Below are 23962 nucleotides of genomic sequence, written 5' to 3'. Positions count from 1 at the left end.
TCTGCTATAAGTTTATAGATAAAGATACAGACACTAGCAGAACTGATTGGGCAGGGATCCCCCCACAACTGGTAACACCCATCTATACCTTGATTTATAAACTTCTAGATGCCCTGGAATTGTCAATTCGTGTAGAATACAGTTATGTACTAAACAGGTATGGCACAGGTCCTCTTTAACATTAAATGCTGACCTAGTACCTGTCATTACTACCTTTAGGGGTACAGCTTTCAATATTTTTACTACTCTAACTGTAAATAACCCTTTCCTGTGTTGATATCTGAATTGAAGTTCATACATATGTTTATGTAAATTAGATCACCTCGAACATGTTAAAATGTCATTCAAGAAGGAGAGGGAAAGGCTGGCAGATGAACCCAGAGGAGCAAGGGTGCACAGGTTTGGTTGAGTTTGCACTCGATGCAGTTATCTGCTCATTTGTACATGGATTAAACATACTTTTTCTCCAGAAAGAAGCAATGGATTGCTAGGTGCAAATAGTCATTACATTTAGCTGAGCTAGCCCTACAAGGCATTTTGCCTGGTGACAGACTCCCTTTATATATATAAGGACCGGACAAAAGAATCATTTTATGTTCAGATCTACTGGCTCACCGCTGCATCCATTGGCAAAATCAACTGTTTTCCAGTTGGTAGGTGGTAGGTAATCAACTGATCACCACAGCACCTGCATTTTGATGTGGCAGCCCCTTTAATGATATGTTTCTCCATTTTCTGTTCTGTACTTTTCACTTTTTAAGATTTTGAAAACAACGCAGTTGGTAAATTGTGTTATCCATGTGAATAGGATCATAATCAGTGAGATTAAAGGGGTTTCCCACTTTTGCTACATTGATGACCTATCTTTAGGATCTAACGCCCCCAATTTTTTTTTACAAGAGCCCATTTTGCAACTTTTTAACACCCCATGCAACAGTTTTGTTGCACATGGTGTCATCCTCACCACTTGAGAGGTGGGGGCTGGAATTTTAGCCCTAGCATAGTTAGTAACATTTCTGCCAGGAAATGTGTAGAAAATGAGTAAAAACGACTCCAGTCAGGGGATGGCATAGTTTTCACTCCAGGTGCAGCAACGCATGGGCTATAAATGGCAATAAATGACCCAAAGTTTTTCTGGGATTCACGTCCCCACCTATACCTTGGTTGAACTTGATGGACTTATGTCTTTTTTCAACCGTATTAACTATGTAAGTTTGTCCTATCACTAGTGTTTTCTTTATGGTATTTTCCCTCCCTTTCAAGGTGTTTTTTTAAAATGCCTGGAAAAAAAAACCGCAAAAAGCTACACAAAAGTGCAGAAAAATACAATAAAACCTATATGTGAAAGCACCCTAAAGGCTAATTTATTACCAGGTTCTACTAGTGAGCCATATTCAGATGCCATAGTCAGCTGTTACAGATCTAGGGGCCCATAAATTGTCCATGAACATGAGCCCTAGTTGTCCCCAATTAATGAAGCAATTGCAGAAGTTTACAGCTTGTGGATTTCAGGAATGTCTAAGAATATTTTGTGAAATGTTAATTGCATAAGCTCTTCAATTGATGTTTTTAAGCTTTTATTTTCCGCCAACATTTTGTTTTCAGAAAGACATTGCTAACTTTCAAGGTTCTAAGCGTGAAATACACCAAAATGGTTAAAAACTCTGACTAACATAAAGTTGCAGCACATTAATGACTAATTTACGAGATTAAGATGTAGCCTTTTTACTATTTGATCACCAAGCAGATTAATTTCAGTATCCCATTACAAATGTGCTTTAAAGTATTTCTTAAGCTGATAAAACGCATATTATGATATTACTACAAACTTGCAGATTAGCACTGTGCCCGTCATTTGTAAGCATTAACTTTCCTTTTATGCCTTATTCACAGCAAGTCCTAATGTAGATTGAAAAATCTATTAGAAGTTACCTATGAAATTTATATGCTAAAAATTTTCACCATTGAACAATTATGACCAAAATCTAATGAATGCCTTCCATAGAAGTGCATGGTGACCCGTGCTTATCTTTCTTTTACATGTGCCCTAAGGAGGAACTCAAAGCATTTCCAGTGCAATTTTATTAATATCTAGAATTATGTTCATAGGGTTTGTGTGGACTGGACAGGACATCTCCTGTTATATGTCTTAGTAGGGTATATGGACCCGTGTATGACATGCAGATACAGCAAGTTCTATTTTTACCTGCTTGCCGCACTACTTCATTAATAATACATTTCACAGGAATATGTTTGTTTAACAAATGCTTCATCTGTAGGTACTAATTTGAAAGGTCTCTACAGAAGACTGGGGTTACACAGCGACTTTTTCCCAATATAATCACAGTTTAGCACTGAAGCATTGCAACTTAATTGAAGATAATGGGGTCACAACACGACTCGCAAAATTGCTAAAAAAATCTAGCAATGTTAAATTTGTTGCAGTTGTACATTCGCAGCAACTTGTGGGTCAAAACGTGACTCAATTTACTTTAAAGGGGTTGTCCGGGATTGGGGACATAGGTGTATATGTACAATGGTCCCCTAAATATAAAATTCATGCCTGTCGTTCCCTTACCAGGCATTTCTGATGGCCCTTTTTCACTTCACAAATTTTCCACCGGAAGTGCAGTTTCTATCACCGTCAGTGACGTACCGGGTCCCTTTCTGCATAGCGAAGCCTCTTCTTCCCCTTCTCAAGGAGCCCGGTGACATCACAGTCAGCCTCTAATTATTCCAAGCGCATGGAGGGGCAGTAACTAGGCGGCAACAGACCGCACTAAGCCATGCCCCTCTGGTCCGGTGACGTCACCAGGCAGGGCGCATTCTTAGCAAGGAAGGAGGCATTTAGGGGCATGACTAAGGTGAAGGAATAGTTGCGGCAGGAGGCGGCATATGAATTAGGGGGGGTGGCTGCACGGAGGAGCAGGCATACACTCAAAACAACGCGATGCTGCGCTGTGCTGGAACCCAGAAAGGATCGAGGCAGGAAGTTACCGCACACAAACAGAGAGGTAAACAATCAGTGGGGGACTGTAGGAGCCCTGCTGAAGTGTAAAAATACCTAAAAACATCTGGGGGGACCTTCAAACCGCTATTAATAGTGATTTAACTGTTTTTTTTTTTTTTTTAATCTTGATCCCGGACAACCCCTTTAATTACTTCTGATTTAAGCAGTACTATACAACAGTTTTTGGTCACTCTGACTGCAGTCACTGTGTAACCCCAAACTAATAATGCAATGTGCGTTCCCCTCCTTAACCCCTTAACGCCCAGCGCCGTACATGTATGGCGCAACCGGACATGACTTAGCGGTCTAGCAGTCACTGATAGCCGGGCCCCTGTTGTATGCCGGCGCATTAACCCCTGCACGGCTGTGGTCATCGCTGACTGCGGCACTTGCGGACTTCAGATGTGTGCAGGGTGTCCTTCCTTAGGCATTGTGGCTGCCTTCCGGGAGAGCCTGTGAAATCCAGCCCCCTGGATCTATCAGGCAGGGAGCTGTAAGTGTATTACACTGGTAATACACTTACAGCCAATGCATTACAATACAGAAGTATTGTAATGCATTGTAAAGGGGATCAGACCCCCAAAAGTTGAAGTCCCATAGTGGAACAAAAGAAAAAGTGAAAAGAAGGGAAAAAAAATGTTTTCCAAAACAAAAAAATAAAAGTTTCAAGTAAAAGAAAAAAGCATCCTTTTCCCAAAATAAAGTAAAAAAGAAACAAGCTGTAAAAAATAGGGAAAAAAGAAAAGTAGACATATTAGGTATCTACCGGCTCTATAAAAATATCACATGACCTAACCCCTCAGGTGAACACCGTCAAAAAAATAAAATAAAACTGTACTAAAAAAAAATTTTTTTGGTCCCCTTACATCACTAAAAGTGCAACACCAAGCGATCAAAAAGGCTTATGCCCTCCAAAATAGTACCAATCTAACCATTACCTCATCCTGCAAAAAATTAGCCCCTACCTAAGACAATCGCCCAAAAAATAAAAAACTATGGCTCTCAGACTATTGAGACACTAAAGCATGTAAAACATAAATAAATAAAATAAAAATTACAGGTATTGCGTCCGTAACAACCTGCTCTATAAAAATACCACATGATCTAACCTGTCAGATGAACACGGTAAATAAAAAAAATAAAAAACGGTGCCAAAACAGGTATTTTTTGTTACCTTGCCTCACAAAAAGTGTAATATAGAGCAGTCAAAAATCATATGTACCCTAAAATAATACCAACAAAACTGCCACCTTATTCCGTAGTTTCCAAAATGGGGTCTTTTTTTGGAGTTTCTACTCTAGGGGTGCATCAGGGGGTCCTCAAATGTGACATGGCAGCTTAAAATTATCCCAGTGAAAACTGCCTTCCAAAAACCATATGATGTTATTTCCCTTTTGTGCCCTGCCGTGTGCCCATACAGCAGTTTACGGCTACACGTGGGTGTTTCTGTAAAAAAATGCTTAAGATGGAAAAACTGCCCAAAAAATTCAATTCTGAAATATCATCTCCATTTTCCATTAATTCTTGTGGAACAACTAAAGGGTTAACAAAGTTTGTAAAATCAGTTTTGAATACCTTGAGCGGTGTAGTTTCTAAAATGGGGTCACTTTTTTGGAGTTTCTACTCTAGGGGTACATCAGGGGTTCTTCAAATGTGACATAACAGTTTAAAATTATCCCAGTGAAATCTGCTTTCCAAAAACCATATGGCATTCCTTTCCTTCCAATGCCATGTGCCAGCACAGCAGTTTACAACCCCATATGGGGTGTTTCTCTAAACTACATAATCAGGACAATAAATATTGAGTTTTGTTTGGCTGTTAACCCTTGCTTTGTTAGTGGGGAAAAATATATTAAAATTGAAAATCTGCCCAAAAAGTGAAATTCTTGTGGAACACCTAAAGAGTTAACAAAGTTTGTAAAAGCAGTTTTGAATATCTTGAGGAGTGTAGTTTCTAAAATAGGGTCATTTCTGGGTGGTTTCTATTATGTAAGACTCACAAAGTGACTTCAGACCTGAACTGGTCCTTAAAAAGTGAGTTTTGGAAATTTTCAGAAAAATTTCAAGATTTGCTTCTAAACTTCTAAGGCATTCAAGTGCGTTCAGTGAAACACGCACCATTTTGCAGTTTTGTCTCCGATTACATTCAGTTATCACGTGTGATAAAAAACGAAAGGTTTATAAACATCTCTTAGTAACCGTCAGTGAAAAACTTATTGCATCCGCACTTGCTTCCGGGTGCAATTCGTTTTTCACTGAAGCCCCATTCAATTCTATGGGGCCAGGGATGCTTGAAAAACGCAAAATATAGAACATGCTGCGTTTTTCACGTAACACAGAACTGATGCATGAAAAAAATGCTCATGTACACAGACCTACACAGATAAATGGGTCAGGATTCAGTGCGGGTGCTATGCGTTCACGTCAGGCATTGCACCTGTGCGGAAAACTTGCTCGTGTGAAAGGGGCCTAAGCCTTCTAACATCCCCCAAAAAAAAAAATGGCATTTACAAAATTATCCAAACATGATGTAGACATATGGGGAATGTAAAGTAGTAACTAATTTTGGAGCTATTACTATCTATTATAAAAGTAGAGAAATAGAAATTTGCTAATTTGCTAATTTTTCAATTTTTTTTGTAAATTTGGTCTTTTTTTGTAAATAAAAATGAAATTTTTTGACTAAATTTTACCACTGTCATGAAGTACACTATGTGAGGAGAAAAGAATTTCAGAATGGCCTGGACAAGTAAAAGCATTTTAAAGTTATTACTACATAAAGTGACATACAGTACAGAGCAAAAGTTTGGACACACCTTCTCATTCAAAGAGTTTTCTTTATTTTTATTACTATGGAAATTGTAGATTCACACTGAAGGAATCAAAACTATGAATTAACACATGTGGAATTATATACATAACAAAAAAGTGTGAAACAACTGAAAATATGTCATATTCTAGGTTCTTCAAAGTAGCCATCTTTTGCTTTGATTACTGCTTTGCACACTTGTTGATGAGCTTCAAGAGGTAGTCAGTCACCTGTAATGGTCTTCCAACAGTCTTGAAGGAGTTCCCAGAGATGCTTAGCACTTGTTGGCCCTTTTGCCTTCACTCTGCGGTCCAGCTCACCCCAAACCATCTTGATTGGGTTCAGGTCCGGTGACTGTGGAGGCCAGGTCATCTGGCGCAGCACGCCATCACTCTCCTTCATGGTCAAATAGCCCTTACACAGCTGGGAGGTGTGTTAGGGTCATTGTCCTGTTGAAAAATAAATGATGGTCCAACTAAACGCAAACCGGATGGAATAGCATGCCGCTGCAAGATGCTGTGGCAGCCATGCTGGTTCAGTATGCCTTCAATTTTGAATAAATCCCAAACAGTGTCACCAGCAAAGCACTCCCACACCATCACACCTCCTCCTCCATACTTCACGGTGGGAACCAGGCATGTAGAGTCCATCTGTTCACCTTTTCTGCGTCGCACAAAGACACGGTGGTTGGAACCAAAGATCTCAAATTTGGACTCATCAGACCAAAGCACAGATTTCCACTGGTCTAATGTCCATTCCTTGTGTTCTTTAGCCCAAACAAGCCTCTTCTGCTTGTTGCCTGTCCTTAGCAGTGGTTTCTTAACAGATATTCTACCATGAAGGCCTGATTCACACAGTCTCCTCTTAACAGTTGTTCTAGAGATGTGTCTGCTGCTACAACTCTGTGTGGCATTGACCTGGTCTCTAATCTGAGCTGCTGTTAACCTGCGATTTCTGAGGCTGGTGACTCGGATGAACTTACCCTCCGCAGCAGAGGTGACTCTTGGTCTTCCTTTCCTGCGGCGGTCCGCATGTGAGCCAGTTTCCTTGGAGCGCTTGATGGTTTTTGTGACTGCACTTGGGGACACTTTCAAAGTTTTCCCAATTTTGCGGACTGACTGACCTTTATTTCTTAAAGTAATGATGGCCACTCGTTTTTCTTTACTTAGCTGCTTTTTTCTTGCCATAATACAAATTCTAACAGTCTATTCAGTAGGACTATCAGCTGTGTATCCACAACGCAACTGATGGTCCCAACCCCATTTATAAGGGAAGAAATCCCACTTATTAAACCTGACAGGGCACACCTGTGAAGTGAAAACCATTTCAGGTGACTACCTCTTGAAGCTCATCAAGAGAATGCCAAGAGTGTGCAAAGCAGTAATCAAAGCAAAACGTGGCTACTTTGAAGAACCTAGAATATGACATATTTTCAGTTGCTTCACACTTTTTTGTTATGTATATAATTCCACATGTGTTAATTCATAGTTTTGATGCCTTCAGTGTGAATCTACAATTTTCATAGTCATGAAAATAAAGAAAACTCTTTGAATGAGAAGGTGTGTCCAAACTTTTGGTCTGTACTGTATGTCAGATTTGCTAAAAATGGCCTGGGCAGAAAGGTGAAACATGTCCTTAAAGGATTAATATAAGGTGATCATTGGGGATTTTGCAGCTAAACCTGTGCCAGTCAGCTGATTGCTGTAGTGACTTGCTTCTGAGAAGTTTTTATAAAATTGGAACAACCCATTTAAGGGTGGGTTCACACTTTAATGTTTTTAGTGTTAGTGGTTTGTCCTGCTCCATATGTTAATTGGTGATGTGTTTTGAAAACAGCCCCATGTTAAAGCTTTTAATGTTTTCTTCTGATATTTTGAAATCTCCCTCTTTATAAAATAAACAAATGTCAGAGAAAAACATGGTTCACACAGTTGTTTAGAAAAGAACGCTGCTAAAACATGCCATAAAACTTCTATGCGGCAGTTAAAAAAAATGGAGGTAACAAAAAATGCCAGCGCAAAATTATGTGTCTAGGGACCCTAAGACTGCATCCTGACCTGCGTATGCCTCTTATAACTTGAACTTTTGCAGTGCTATAGTATTGATGACTTATCCTCAGGATAGGAATAAAAAATAAAAAACAATGCAACAGCACTCTGCAAACGCAAATAAAGTACAATAATGCCATAATAATAGCAAATAATCTGGTGCTAATGCTCTGCTTATTTTGTAAATTTGAGATTCTTGGCAAATACATTTTGTACAAAATTATTTGGGCCCGTCTGCCACATGTCAAGGCGATCTCTATAAGATGGAAACCTAAGGCCTCTTTCACATGGGCAAGATTTCCGCATGAGTACAATGTGTGAGGTGAACGCATTGCACCCGCACTGAATTCGGACCCATTCATTTCTATGGGGCTGTGCACATGAGCGGTGATTTTCATGCATCACTTGTGCGTTGCGTGAAAATCGCAGCATGCTCTATTTTGTGCGTTTTTCACGCAATGCAGGCCCCGTAGAAGTGAATAGGGCTGCGTGCAAATCGCAAGCATCCGCAAGCAAGTGCGGATGCGGTGCGATTTTCACGCACAGTTGCTAGGAGACGATCAGGATGGGGACCCGATAATTATTATTTCCCCTTATAATATGGTTATAAGGGAAAATAATAGCATTCTTGAAACAGAATGCATAGTACAATAGGGCTGGAGGGGTTAAAAAAAAGAAAAATTGAACACACCTTCATCCACTTGTTCGCTCAGCCCGGCTTCTCTTCTGTCTTTATCTGTGAGGAAAAGGACCTGTGGTGATGTCACTGCGCTCATCACATGGGATAGTGGGATAGACCATGTGATGAGCGCAGGGACGTCACCACAGGTCCTTTTCCTCACAGCTTTAGGGCTCGTTCACACGACCATATGTCTTTTTCAGTGTTTTGCGGGCCGTTTTTCACTTTTTTTTTTTTTCAGTAGTGTTTCCGGTTCCGTTCTGTTGTATCATTCGGTTTTTCCGTATAGCATATACAGTATACAGTAATTACATTAAAAAATTGGGCTGGATATAAAATATTAAATAGATGGTTCTGCATAAACGGAACGGATACGGAGTACATTCCGTATGTGTTTAGTTTTTTTTGCGGACCCATTGACTTGAATGGAGCCACAGAACGTAATTTGCGGGTAATAATAGGACATGTTCTATCTTTCAACGGAAGGGAAATCCGGAAACCATTTTTTGGGAACCATTGAAATGAATGGTTCCGTATACGGAACGCAAAAGATGGCCCGTATACGGAACACAAAAAAACATTTGTGTGAAAGAGCCCTTATACTTACACTAATTAAAATCAGCCTATGGGGAAGACAGGCTGGTCAGGGGTGCAAGAATAAACTGAGTCTCCTCAGGTACAAACTGCAAAAAAAAGGGGGTCAGTCAGCACATCCCAATGCATAGGTGCACGCTGCCATAGCTAAAAACACAAAGAAAAAAAGACAATGCAACAGCACCCTGCAAACCAAATAAAGTACAATAATGCCATAGTTATAGAAAATATTCTGGTGCTAATGCTACGCTTATTTTGTAAATTTGAAATTCTTGGCAAATACATTTTATACAAAATTATTTGGGCCTGTCTGCCAAACGGCAAGGCGATCTCTGTAAGACATGAACCTAACACTAAATACTACCTGTTATGTGCCATAACAGCCACCATAAAATTCAGGGAGTGCAGGTTCCACATGCATGCTGGGTCCACTCTGATTTTTTTCGTTTTTGGTGCCAAAATGGCCTCCATTAAATCCTCAGGATAGAGCATCAAGATCAGATCGGTAGGGATCCGACTCCCTGCACCTCCACTGATCAGCTTTTTGAAGAGATAGCAGTGTTTGTGCGAGTGCTGCTTTCTTTTCAAGATTACCTGCACATTGTCTCCTTTATGGCTCATGCACACAGCTGTAAGTGTTTTACGCTTCGCAAAACACGGATCCCGGTCAACTGCATGCTGCTATTTTTTTCTAACTCACACAGAAATGTCCTATTCTTGTCCGCAAAGCAGAAAAGCGTAGGAAATGTTTTTTTTTTTTTTTTTTTTTTTTTTTTGCGGGGACTTAACTATGCAGACAGCACACTAGTAATATGAATGTGTCCGCATCTGAACCGCAAAAATCCTGTATTGAGTGTGGGACAAAACTATGGACATGTGCATGAACCCTTAGGCCCCTTGCAGACGAGCGTTCCTCCCGCAGCGAGTCCGCATCGCAGCACCTGGCCTGACCTCCCATCACTGACAGGATTCACATAGCCTTATATTGATTTATGATGCTATGTAACCCTTACAGTTCTGGAATGTAATGGATAACACTGGCAGCGTTATACCAGTGGTATCCAATACATTCCAGAACTGTAGGCTTTGTTGGGGGCCTTCTTTGCAGATTCTGCTAAAAGTACTGGACAAGAAAGCCGGAATCCGAATGGACCCTGTTATACGGCGTCTGTTCAGCTCCATTTATGTCAGTTATGACTTCCATTATTTTCATTGTTCTGCTCCTCTAATGAAGCAAAACAACAGAAACAATTAGCTGTGAAATCATTGTTCCCTAAGTATAATATATAATTGTATACATGTACAGTATATATATATATATATATATTTTTTTTTTCAAAGATTGGATAACCTCTTTAAACAAGGTCTAAAATGTCCTATTGTAACTGAGTACCTTCAGGTCCTGCCTGCCAGGGAAAGGATAATGATGGCCAGGACCCTGCCCTGGATCACTAGATGCTAGATAAATATGTGGGCCAGTAGGCGAAGCATCACGAGACCTTGTGTTCCCTGGATAGCGGTATTCCTTAATGGAAGCAATTAGCACTCAACTATTCTGACAATTTTGACTTATCGTAGGTAAGTGGTAGGAAGATGTAGGACTATATTGAGATCCCAGCATGAGTTTGGCAGCACTTAACTGTTTAAATATATAAAGGAGCCAAAGTGACCTCTGTGTCTAGCTAGTGAAACAGTTGCAGCACATTACATTGTGATTACCCTCCTTAATGGAGTGATGAACAATGAGTGAACTCGTATTGTGCTGAGTCTACGTGACTTCATTACCCATGAACATTAAGCTTTAGCCGGTGAGATGTTTACTGGGAACCCACTAAACCTCAAGCCACAGAACAGGATACCGGTCTAGTGCCTGTCATATTCAGTGTATTAGTGGTTTTGCTCGTTGTCATTCTCCCTTTCCTGCTCTGTCATGCTAACACAACACTGTTTTCCATCCCTCATCAGTCCGTGCATGAAAAGAGCTAGGGAGATAACGGTTATCATCCTGCTTCTTCTAACCTAATACCTGCAGCACAGAAATAATAGCTCTTGTGGCATAGAAAGGAGATCAGAACTGTACTATAATAACATATTTTGTCATACATAGTAATATTTATTGGAAAGCACATTTCAATGCAGTTAAAATGAAAAAATAAAATAAAATTGGAATTCATGGTCTACTTGGTTACTAATAGATAAAAGAGTGGGTAGTTGGCATCACAAAATCTTATCTGACATCCATGCAAATTAGTCTGGCAAGAAATCCATGCAAACAGTTCTTGCTGTATATGTCACGCAATTGGCCTCAACGCTGCACATGATTCTCTATAATATTCAAATAGGAACAGCTAAAAATAAATATCTTAAAGGGGTCATAAATGTGATGGAACAACCCCTTTTAATGAGTCCAATTATCATGGATTAGAATTTGTAGAAAAGCTCATTCTCAATAATTTTTAATTTGTCCTGTGTAAACATGGATTTGCTGCCCAGAAACAATGCCACTGTATGGAGACAAGCCATCCACATCCTTGTACAGAGGAGATGATTGCTTCATGTAAATGCAGCTCTCACCTCTTCTGACAATTAGGCAATATAGTGAACAAGTGGTTTGTTCCTGATAATTGCATGTAACATCAATCCATGTGTCATGGCGGGGAGTGGGGGAAACCCCCCACCGTGCAGTGTCAAAGGGTAAAAGGGTATCAGCCTGGCCAAAAGGAGTAATAAGGGAGCAGGTCACCTCCTATAGCATCCCTAATCCTCTCCCTGACTCCTCACCGTATGAGCAGACCCCGATGGTAGGACGACTCATACTCAGGATTCCAAGAGACCCTAAGTTGCCCTGGTAATCCCTCACCAAGGAGCAGAGAAGAGACGACCTGTTCATCCCAGTCATGGAGGAAAAGGAGTCTCTATCTGAGACCAGGCTGCAAGGAGAGGGGAACACATACAGCATAAGGAGATGGCAGGTAAGCGAAACCAATAATACACTTACCTGCCACAGACACACTGACTGGAACCCGTGCACTAGTGCTGCTGTCACCACCAACATTAAAGAACACAGCACACACCACAAACCACACAGGAACCCAGGACACCATAGCTGCAATACCATGAGACAGGGGAATGTCTAGTAAACATGACACCAAACACCACCAGACATATAACACCAAACTAGACATTCCCGTGTCTCATGTTATTGCACCATCCCCACCCTGGCTTGCATGGTAAGATTATGGCAACTGTATCTGTGCATGTACTGAATGCTATCACCATCCATAAAAAAGAAGAGGCAGCAAAATCATCAGAATTTCGCCATCTTGGGAGCTATGGGCACAACAGCAGTCTTGTCGATTGTTTACTCATGGTCGGTGGGCAGGGGTGGACTGGCTATAGACCCTACAGAAAAATTTCCCGGTGGGCAGATGCCCAGGGGGCTGCCCAAGCACTCCTCATGACTTCCGACTGGTTACATATTGATTCAATGCTTTAAGCATTAATTCATTCTAGGAGAATTGGGTTCTTATGCACTTGTCCAATGGCCACAGGTGCCCTCCTGATTTCAACTGTATCACTGTCCTCAGAACGGTGATACAGTTGAATACTATTGTGAAAGCGGCAGTATTTTATGCTGCACTGTATGCTGCACTGTTGTCACGGACATACCGAGACATACAGAAGTTTCTGCGACAGGTGGCAGGAGATCTGTGAGACTGGCAACAAGTGGTTTGATCTGACATGTTTTCATTTTGGATCAAATGGTGTCTGTGTTGTTTCTGGTGCTTGCCACACCTTTTATCCCCAGGTGTTGCTATTGTGGTCATTTTACCTTCTCTATTTATAGTTTTTTCTCCCAGTATGCTATGCAGTTTATAGCTTCTGTTGGACTTGTGGTTAGCTTGTGTTTGGTTCTCGCCTGAGTTCCTGGTGCTACCAAAGCTTCATTAAAGATAAATGTTTCCTCTCCCTTTTGTATTTTGTTTATATATATATATATATATATATATATATATATATATATATATATGTGTGTGTGTATGTGTGTGTGTGTTGCCTTTCCCTGTAGTTTGTCAATAGGCTGGAGGGAGACTCCTGTTCATCCTTCCCTTTAGAGGAACAGGTAGACTCAGTCCTGACATTAGTTCCAGGGTCCTATAGGGTGAGATAGGATTCTAGGTATCCAGTGTATGAACTTGCCTACCTTTGGGGCCTGTTCATACTGGTAGTCTGTCAGGACTGGAGTTAGGCCTCGTTCACACTTCAGTGTTTAGTCAGTGATTTCCATCAGTGATTTGTGAGCCAAAACCAGGTGCAATTCTGAACACAGAACAGGAGCAGATCTTTCCCTTCTACCACATGTCTGTGGAGGCTCCACTTCTGGTTTTGGCTCACAAATCACTGATGGAAATCACTGACCAAACACTGAAGTGTGAACGAGGCCTTAGGGTTTTCTCTAGGCGGTGTCCATTTTCCTTCCCTAGTTTCCAGGCCTTATTGCGGTATCCCCTTTCCCTCCTATGCTCGGTGTGGTGTTTTCGAGTGTGACAACTGTGATATTTGGTTCCGCTGGGGCAGTATTTTGTGCTGCACTACAATTTTAAAGGTCCACCTTCTGTCAATTTGGACAATATGGGGCCACTTTACATTTTTTTTTCCAAGAAGGCTACTTTAGGTTCCAAGTCCACCCATGGCGGAGGATGTTGTTTGCGCATTACTTCTAGGGGAGAATTTGTCTGTAATAAATGGAGCTTCAGTAGAACAAGTGGAAATCTTATATTGATAAGTCTTCTACATGATGACCAACTGGCAACCAGCTCATTGCCACCAGGTCTAGAAGCTGGATATCTCAGCTCTCCTCCTGCATACCCTCCTCCAAAGTGGTTGTCTTAATGAGTGGGCCAGATCCTAGATCTCTCTCGATGTTTATGTGTCCTACTAGATTTAATAGGGTAATTCATTTGAGGGTGTATACAGCATACTGCAGATTTTCCACAGTAGAATTGTGGGAAGAAAATCTGCTGCATTTTCCAGTAGCAGCAGTGGATGATCCGTACACTATGTAAAATGGAATCCATGTTGGACATTCGCATGTGGTGTCAACTGTCATGCCATGTCATATCAGGGATATTTTAAAGGCAATCTTGTCACCACAATTTTGGACTATTACCTGCAGTAATACATGAGTAGAAGTGCAGATAAAAGGGGGTCATTTACAAACAGGTGTAAAGGGGTTATCCCATCTTTGACAATGGGGGCATATCGCTAGGATATGTCCCCATTGTCTGATAGGTGCGGGTCCCACCCTCTGGGACCCGCACCTACAAGGAGAACGGAGCGTAGAAAGTGGAGGAGGGCGCACTGCGCATGCGCAGCTGCCCTCTATTTATTTCTACGGAGCCGCCGACGGAAATAGCCGAGCACTGGCTCGGCTATTTCCGTTGGCCCCATAGAAAGGAATAGGAGCGGTGGCCGGGCATACGAGGTGCGCTCCCATTCACTTCAATGGGAGAGGCGGGGAGCTGTGACTGGTGGTGGACGGACCCTGGGAAAGCCGGGGTCCTCCAGCCACAACTCTCCCCAGCTCCGTTCTCATTGTAGGTGCGGGTCCCAGAGGTGGGACCCGCACCTATCAGACAATGGGGGCATATCCTAGTGATATGCCCCCATTGTCTAAGATGGGATAACCCCTTTAAGCCTCTTTTTAGTGCAGCAGTCCAAAACGGTGTATTTCAGCGCAGTAGGGAAATGGGGGACAGTAGGAAAATAAAAATTAGCTATCTGGACACTTTATGCGCAGTACTACTCATGTATTGCTGCAGTAGAGATGTGCAAATCAATTTATCCAAATTGGTTGATTCATTCATCTGAACAAATTGTGAGGAATTGTCCCTCTGTCCAGACAATTCCCCACTGTGCCGGAAGATTAACATGGCCACACATAATCTTGTGCATATGATGTTACTGCGAGTATTGGCAAGTGGTCAGATGATATGCCTACAAAAATGAATCAGCGACTGTGCATTCCCCATTAAAATTCAGTAGCACATGCAAATTTGTTGATGCGGGTTCGTAGGCATATAATCCCTACATGCACCAATACTTGCAGTAGATGTGTGGTCATGTAAATCTACCAGTAGAGGGAGCGTCTAGGGCTGTGGGGACGCTCCCTCACAAGATCGTGTTGACAGATTCCCTTTATAGGGATTGTGCCATAAACTACTTTACACTCAAGTCATTTGCAGTATTCTCTTATCTCCCATGACTGAATCCTACCTCCTGGTTTGTCATGCGTCTGCTGTCCCATCATGCCTTAGGGCAGTGAGGAGTCCTGACATCAGCAGATCATGTGACACTAAGCACGCCCCTTGTTCTTACCAATGACGCCTCCTACATTACAAGGCTCCAAAGCGGAACAGAACCTACAGAAACTGAATATTAAAACTGATTTGCTATAGGGTGTAATGTTTTGCTAATAACTTTAGAATAAGGCAGTTTTCATAAATGGTAGTGTTTGGGGAAAATGATGTAACAGCGATATCTGTGGGACGGGATACATTTATAGTAGTGGCATGACCCCTTAAAGGGTACACATTTTTTATTTTTTACTCTGCACAACTTTAGGATGCTGCCACATATCACAGCTGTGCAGCCAAAAATGCTTGCAGTTTTTATGACAACATACCTGTAATTATGGTTATTTTCCTTCCAGCAAAGGGAAAAAAAGCAAATCACACATAGCAAAACTGAAACCTATATTGATGACCTATTCTCAGGATTGCTCATCAATATCAAAGCAGCGGGTTCTGACACCTGACACCCAAGCCGATGAACTGTATGTGGAGAGGGCGCGCCCAGTGTGCACGTGCTGTTTCCCTTCTCTCTTCCTGTCCGCTGCTTCTGCTGTCTATGGCAAAGCAGCGGTGAACAGGAAGGGAGACAGCATTTGCGCACTGCGCGCACCCTCTTCTCATACAGCTGATCGGCTTGGGTGTTAGGTGTCGGACCCCTACCAATTTGATATTGTTGAGCTATCCTGAGAATAGGTCATCAGTATAGGAGAGCCCGGAGAACCTCTTTAATTACATTATAGAGTTACATTAATGTAATGTAAGCCCCTTGCTGGAAGAAACACACCATAATCATATGCTTTTTATGATAATCACATGCTTTTTCTATATGTTATTTTGACGCATCCAAAATGCAGCACAGCTGCAACATGTGGCAGCACCCTTCCAATTTTAAGAAATCTTGGCAAAGCCTAAGAATATACGCAGAAGATAAAACCTACTTAATAACATCTAATAAAATACAGGTCAAAGCTAGTCATTTTCTAAACTCTTTTTAATACTGCAAGATTAGAGCAATTGTATGTATTTATACCTATAAGGGTGGGTTCACGCTAGCGTTATGGAGTCCGCTATGGCTTTCCGTTATAACATGGTTATACCGGAACAAAACGGAATCCATAGGATGCAAAACGGAAGCCTTTAAGAGGCATTCCGTTTGCTCTCCGTCCTAATAGAAGTCTATGGGAAAACATAACGGATCCGTCTGGGTCCCGTTATGCAAGACGGAAAACAAAGTCCTGTCGACAGGTGTCTGTTTTGCATTCCGTCATAATGCAAGTCTACCGGCAGAAAAACGGATCCGCCCTTCCGTCTTATAGATTCCGTTATGTTCCGTTATAACCCTGTTATAACGGAAAGCCATAACGGACACCATACCGCTAGTGTGAACCCACCCTAAGGGATGTATATTGCACCTGGAGAGCTGACAACTGTGCTTATATCACTGTCCCTATGTGAACCTGCATAGGAATAATGCAACCCAATCATACAATATCTTACCTGTGCCTCTTTGAATAGGCAGTGGATTTCTAATACTAGTTTTTTTCAAACTGACATTTAGAACAGTATATGAAATGTAGCCCTAATTGTAGCAAAATGTCTCATAATTGCCAATAACCGCTCGTGCCAATAGCCGCTAGTATAAAATGTGCGTGTATCTGTAGTTTAAGAGATAAGGCTATAATTGCAAGGCAAAGCTTTGTCCCTAATTGCTGTAATCTGCAACAGCATAACCAATTAGAATCAATGCTTCATGTGACAACTTAAATGGAGGGTAATAGGTTAAATCACCCAGGGGGTAGGTACAGCTTCAGCTGCTCTTCACACTTTTATATTTTCGCCTGTTTAAAGCAAAACTGCTGTTGACAGCTCACAAATAGATTCTGTTTTTTGTCCACAGCTATATTCCTTTAAGATGATGTAATAGTTATTTCCCTGGTTGGTTTCTTCCCTTCGCTGCTGAAATAGCACCATCTCAGAACAGCCCTGGGAACTGTGGATCCACCCAGCTCAGCAGCTAAAGCAGGCTCAGCAACCAAGCATCAGAGCACCCAGAGCTGAATTATCAGCTGCTACTACTGCTGCCGCCTCCTCCTCCTATCCCTTCCTCTGCTGGCAGTCTACCTGGAAGTATGTTAGCCTCTGTGTTCCTGCTAGTACCTGGAGTATCAGACCTGCACCCTGCTCCATGCTGGCAGGCTATTGTGATTGGGAGGTTTTTGCAAGGCATTTAGAAGCCAGCATTCCATCCGGAGAAAGCTTTTTTTTTTTTTTCTTCCAGTCTTATTTTAGTATGCTTTTATTTGCTACTCACCACAACTGAAAATTCTACGCAGACACAGCTTCCCAGGAGCTGCTAACTTTCTACACTTGATAAGAGCTACATCTTTCCCATACTTTATATATTTTTTTAATTGTTTTATATTGACTTCTATTTATGTCTATAAAGTGTCATCTTTTTCATGTGAAAGGATTATGCAACTCAGGTATAGTAATGTTATTATTGAAATCTAGGACATTCTAGTAGTAATCTCATCTACAAAAATATATCTAATGATCTGCTATAATAGTAATGTATATAATATATACAAATGCTGTGTGCATTGTTATTTATGTTAACTTTACCAATGTTCTCTCTTGACAGATCCTTGTACGTCCGTTTGTTCAGTGTGACCTTATTTCCAGTGAGTTCCTGGGTGGTATATATACTTTTTATGGTGTTTTAGCAAGTTATTATTTGGGTGGATTTGATCTTAAGACACACCACAGACATATGTCCATGACCAATTGCCACTGACTTCATGACCAAGAAATTCAGAATCAGCAGAAAGTTGTTGCACTTTGGAAATATACATTGCAGCTTTTCACTAATTTTTTAAAATTCATGAACAATCTGTAGCATAATTAGTGGAATCTGTAAAAAAAAAAAGAAAAAAAAAAAAAGAAAAGCACAATGGCTCTGAGTGGAAACTGCAGAACTTATGCTCCACCTAGAGACCAGGGAACCATCCTGCAATCATTTCCAGAGGTCGTTGAGTTAAATGTCGGTGGGCAAGTTTACTTTACACGCCATTCAACGTTGACCAGTATACCCCATTCTTTGTTATGGAAAATGTTCACCTCCAAAAGGGACTCTATAAATGACCTGGCTAAAGATGCCAAAGGAAGATTCTTTATTGACCGAGATGGGTTTCTCTTCCGTTATGTGCTTGATTTTCTCAGGGACAGGCAGGTGGTCTTGCCAGATCACTTCCCTGAAAAAGGGAGATTGAAAAGAGAAGCAGAATACTTTTTACTCCCAGAACTTGTGAAGATCTTAGCACCTGATGAAGTAAAACAGAGCCCAGATGACTACTGCCACAGTGACTTTGAGGAAATCTCTCAAGGAAGTGAAACAAGAATATGTCCATCATCTTCTTTGATGCCTTCAGACAGAAAATGGGGCTTCATCACTATTGGTTATAGAGGATCTTGCACTATGGGCCGAGAAAGTCAAGCAGATGCAAAGTTTCGGAGAGTTCCAAGAATTCTTGTTTGTGGTCGTATCTCTCTAGCCAAAGAGGTTTTTGGAGAAACACTAAATGAAAGCAGAGATCCAGATCGAGCTCCAGAAAAATACACATCCAGGTTTTATCTCAAATTCAAGCATCTAGAGAGAGCATTTGACATGTTATCAGAGTGTGGATTCTATATGGTTGCCTGCAACTCCTCAGTGACGGCTTCTTTCGTCAACCAGTATACTGATGACAAGATCTGGTCCAGTTACACAGAATACGTCTTTTACAGTAAGTAAAACTGTGACAGCTAAATCTGAAAACACAGTTCATTACCCCTGTAATGATGTTTCCTGGCATACAGTATATGGTGTTAATTTGAAATCACCATGAAATGAAGATGAAATGAAACTTGAAATCCTATGGCTAGGTGGCACTAGAGGCCAGTGGAAATTTTATTGGGCTGGAGCTGACTGCTGTGCCTTACCGTATAAATCAACAGGATGTCATTCTCACACAGTAGCTAAGCATTTACAGCTAAAAGAAGGGGAGATGCTGGGGATGGGATTAGAGGAGGCCGTAAATCTTTTGATTTGCTCTCCTTTCATGCAGGATACTTAGAAATGAATTTTCAGTACTTGGCTTTTATATTTCTATAACTGGTATACTTGTTCAGTGCGTGTTTATAGCACAGCTAGCCACAGGCTATTTCTTTCTGGTTTTATGACAGGTTTAAAATCAAAAGGTATAAAAGCTGAATATGTTTATATTTTCATTGCATAATCTTTTAAGGTTTATGGTTCATATCAGTTCAATGAGATGTTTTAAGGTTTATACATACAGTACTATATGGGAAACATGTATCATGTTTTTGGGCTTGTGAGCATCATCAAGGATATATATATGTTTTGTATGTTATTTATCATGATTTCATTGACCAAGGTAGACCCTGTACAAGGTAGCTGAATTGGTTCACCCCTCTTATGGCATTTGAGAGCAGCAATTTTTTCCTGAATTTCTATCCAGATTGTTAAATTTATGTACAAGGGTAGACTTTCAATTTAAAAGTGTCATGGTTGACAACTCACAAGTATCTATTTAGAGTCAGATCTAAAGTAATTATTTATGAAGAGAGTCAGTACCTTTGGCATAATCATTCCCATTTCTGATTCATTATGTTACATAATGTTGACATATTGCACATATTATAGTTACTTGATGTATAGATTTCCCTTAAAAACATTTTTATAGATAAGAATGTATCAAATGTAATTAGTGTTGCATTCCTTATATTGTACTAGTTGGCGCACTGTTCTTCCACTCAATGTAATTCTGTATTTTATGTGTGAGCAAGCTCTAGGTTATCGACCTATGTAGTTGTTATCTTAGGTCCTAAAGTTTCGGCAGGTTATATCAATTGTTAAGGAGAGTGAGGGGCTAATATTTAGATTATTGGAATAGATTGGGTTTTGTGGTGACGTCCATTGACGGATTGGGAGAATTTTGGAATATTATGTGGATTATTTACTTTATACTATTCTTTATTAATATATTTGATATGTGTTATGTATTTCAGAGAGTGTTTCACAGAAAAATGAAAAAAATAAATAAATAATTGCATCATTTTACGCCCACAATATGCTTGACAATTACAGATTCATCCTCCAATAGTTATAGAAATAAATCTGGCTCCCATTAAACTTCCCCTGAATTAATACTGAACCATTTCCACTCCTTGAAAAAGCAGCACCCATTATCTAGTACTGTGAGTCATACTCCATTTTAATTCCAAAAGCCAGTGCTATTTGGGGACATTTACAAGAGGGAGCATGTAGTCTCAAATCATTTAGTTACCAAGTTGGCATAGTATTATTCGGCTATGGTTTAGTTAATGGAATGTGTTGGTTATAAGTACTGTATGTATTGGTTATGTCTTTCTGGTTCTCCTCATAGGTTTCAGCTTCTGGGTTGTTTCAGAATATATATATGCTTTTTGCATAATGTATCCTAAACCATGAAATAAATTTAAATGATTCACTCATTATGACAACACCTCTAAATACAATCTCCCCCAGGCGATTGACTGTTATTTTAGGGGAAAAGAAAGATTATCCTGCCAAATAACTCCAGTTTCAAAATGAACTTTTACGTGGCAGGCTTGGCTTAGTCTTGGCCACAAATATTTGATTTTGATAGGTTTGGATGACCATGCAATGTGTAGTGGTGGGGGCTGCACAGTGTGATATTATCTGCACTGATTGGGCAATGTCAAATTGTGTAGGTACACCCCCCTCCACATAGTAACACCCAGTTGCAAACTCATTAATGAAGTTCTGGGAACAATATCTAAGTAACAGAAGCACATAGAGTTATATGAAAAGATGCTGCACTAACATTATTGCATGAAGACTAAAATGAGAGGTCCACAGTGAAAGTGCCCACACCTACTAATGTATTGTATAAAAGTGGCCTGAGTCGCAACTCCTAAAAAAAGCCTTTTAGTTACTGATAATGAAAATTAATACTTATTAGGCAAGATTTATCAAAACTGGTGCAAAGGAAAACTAGCTTAGTTGCCTATAGCAACCATTCAGATTCCACCTTCATTTTCCAAAGGAGCTCTGATAAATCTCTTCTGATAAATCTCACCCATTGTCTGTAAAATTCTTCATTCACTGCAATGATTGAACCTGTACGGCTAGGGAAATGCATCTACTCTTTAAAAGTAGTTCTAGCCTAGTAAGAACACTTAGAATTGACTAGGTAAACAACAGAAACAAATTTAAAGGTGTAGCATCTGCCAAAAGAACATTAGACACACTATTTTAAAGGGGTTCTCCAGGAATTAAGAAAATGGAAATACTTAAAAAAAATTACTTTATTATAACTATATTCCTTCAGTTAGTTATAATGGCTCATTTTGTCTAGGGAGAAATCATTAGAAGAAATAAAATGGCTGCCATCCTATTAGTACACACAAAATATGTCCTAATCACATAGTAGGACAAGTTACTTCACAGCACTGAGCTAAAAAGCTGCCTCCTCCTCCCCTACTTGTCAGGGATTATGATCTTGAATACAGATGATAAAATCTTCAGCTAAATCTCTGTAGGAATGGAGTTCATAAGTAGACATGAAGAGAGGATGGACAGGACAGGCTGTGGTAATGTAGGACTGTGATAATAGAGAGTGCATACAAGAGCTGCTTCTAATTAGTATCACCCCTATACTTCTATCTATACTTCATGTCTCCTCATGAACTCCATTCCTACAGAGATTCATCTGAAAATCATATTAAACTGTATTCAGGATCATAATCCCTGACAAGCAGATACGTAGATTTGATAGTAGATAAGGCTGAGGCCGCTCAGTGTTGTGAGGTAACTTGTCCTGTGTGATTAGGACAGGGTTTGTGTCTATTAATAGGACGGAAGCCATTTTATTTCTTCTAATGATTGCTCCCCAGACAAAATGTGCCATTATGGCTAATGCAAGGTATTTGGGAATTATTTATATTAAGTTAATATTTAAGTATTTTCATTTTCTTAATTCCTGGAGAACCCATTTAAGTAGATTTGTACCTATGAAACTGGCTGACCTCTTACATGTGCACTTGGCATCTGAAGGCATTTGTGTTGGTCCCATGTTCATATGTGCCTGCAGTGCAAAATAATGTTAGAATATTTGCAAATGAGCCTCTAGGAGCAACGGGGGCATTTCTAGGAGCAACGGAGGCTCTGCTTTCTCTGCAACTGCTATGCCCTCTCCACTTTGACAGAGACAGGCAGTAAAACATCATAACGCCTGGTCCTGTCAATCAAAGAGGAGAGGGGGCAGCAGTTGCATAGACAACTGAACCTCTAGGTGTAAAGGCAACGCCCCGTTACTCCTAGAAAACTTCATTTTTCTCAGTAATGCAGGCACATATGAACATGGAACCAACACAGATGCCTTCAGCTTCAGACATGCAGCAGGTCAGACAGTTTCATAGTACAAATCTGATTAAAGATTTAGCCCGCCATATGTTCATGTATTATTTGTGTAGCACGGACACTATGGTATTAAGTTACGCTTTCAGAGCTCATTCAGAAAATAAATGGCTCAATCCGATTGGCTGCCACAGGTAACTAATCTAGTTTTCCTTTGCACCTAATCTTCCACTATAACGTGCAGTCTGATGGACACCAGGCATTTCTGTATCTGCTGCTTTTTGTCATTCTTTGTAGACCATGTAGCATTCGTGGATAATCCCTCCATGAATGAAAGGTGTGAAAATCCCCCCAGACTGGGTACAGCATATTTAAGCTTTATTTGCTGAAACCATAGTAGCTCTCTGAGTACTAGGAGCACACCAAAAATGTTTCATATTCTTAACAGTATGGACAGAATGGTGATGATATGTCACTCCTTTTACACAGCTTTACCTGTTGATATCTCTTCATTTGAAACAAGTCCAATGCTGCCTACCATGATACATGATATTTCATTCAGCATCTAATTAGTTAAAAGCAGGTACTACTTTTCCACTGAAATAGAGCTGTAAATATAAATTATATTGCACAGGTTTCATTTTCCGAATCAGCTGATCTCCGTGAAGCAATTCTATAATCCTTAGAGGTTGTGTAACATGCAATTAAATGAATCTCTAAAAGTATGTTAGTATTTCCATTACAGCTATATTTATTGCTGTATTCTACCAAGGTGTAGAATAGGATTCAAATGTTACAAATACTGTGTATTCTTAAGCGTGACAGCATATCAGGTCATGAAGAATGACCTGAAGTATTAATCAAAAAGAGCCAGGTCAGATACATTTTGGAGCCAGAACCAGCAAGGGCTGCTATAGGGCATCAGAGGAGGTCAGCTCAGTTTGGCTTTGCTCCCCATAGGATCTAGGATCTATGATAATCACCCTTCTTGTCTTCAAACAAACGCTTAGGACCCATTTTGGCACTGTTTTCATGCATTTTCCATGCCA

General features: G+C 40.4%; 1 protein-coding gene across 2 annotated transcripts in view; it reads left to right on the top strand.

Annotated features, from left to right (window-relative positions):
• The first annotated feature begins 17464 nt into the window (after positions 1–17464).
• KCTD16 (potassium channel tetramerization domain containing 16) overlaps positions 17465–23962 on the top strand; it is a 391368-nt gene continuing 384870 nt past the window's right edge. Inside the window, exons 1-2 of one of the 2 annotated variants that reach the window (XM_044277605.1) lie at positions 17465–17620; positions 18135–19275. In XM_044277605.1, the coding sequence (XP_044133540.1) occupies positions 18444–19275 (832 nt within the window). In that variant the 5' untranslated portion in view covers positions 17465–17620; positions 18135–18443. Of the gene's footprint in view, positions 17621–17852; positions 17977–18134; positions 19276–23962 lie in introns of those variants that run through there. The other variant, XM_044277604.1, reaches the window with a different exon arrangement.

Source organism: Bufo gargarizans, chromosome 2 (assembly GCF_014858855.1).
Source record: "Bufo gargarizans isolate SCDJY-AF-19 chromosome 2, ASM1485885v1, whole genome shotgun sequence".
NCBI classification, from domain to species: domain Eukaryota; kingdom Metazoa; phylum Chordata; class Amphibia; order Anura; family Bufonidae; genus Bufo; species Bufo gargarizans.
This window is presented reverse-complemented; position numbering and strand designations above follow the sequence as displayed.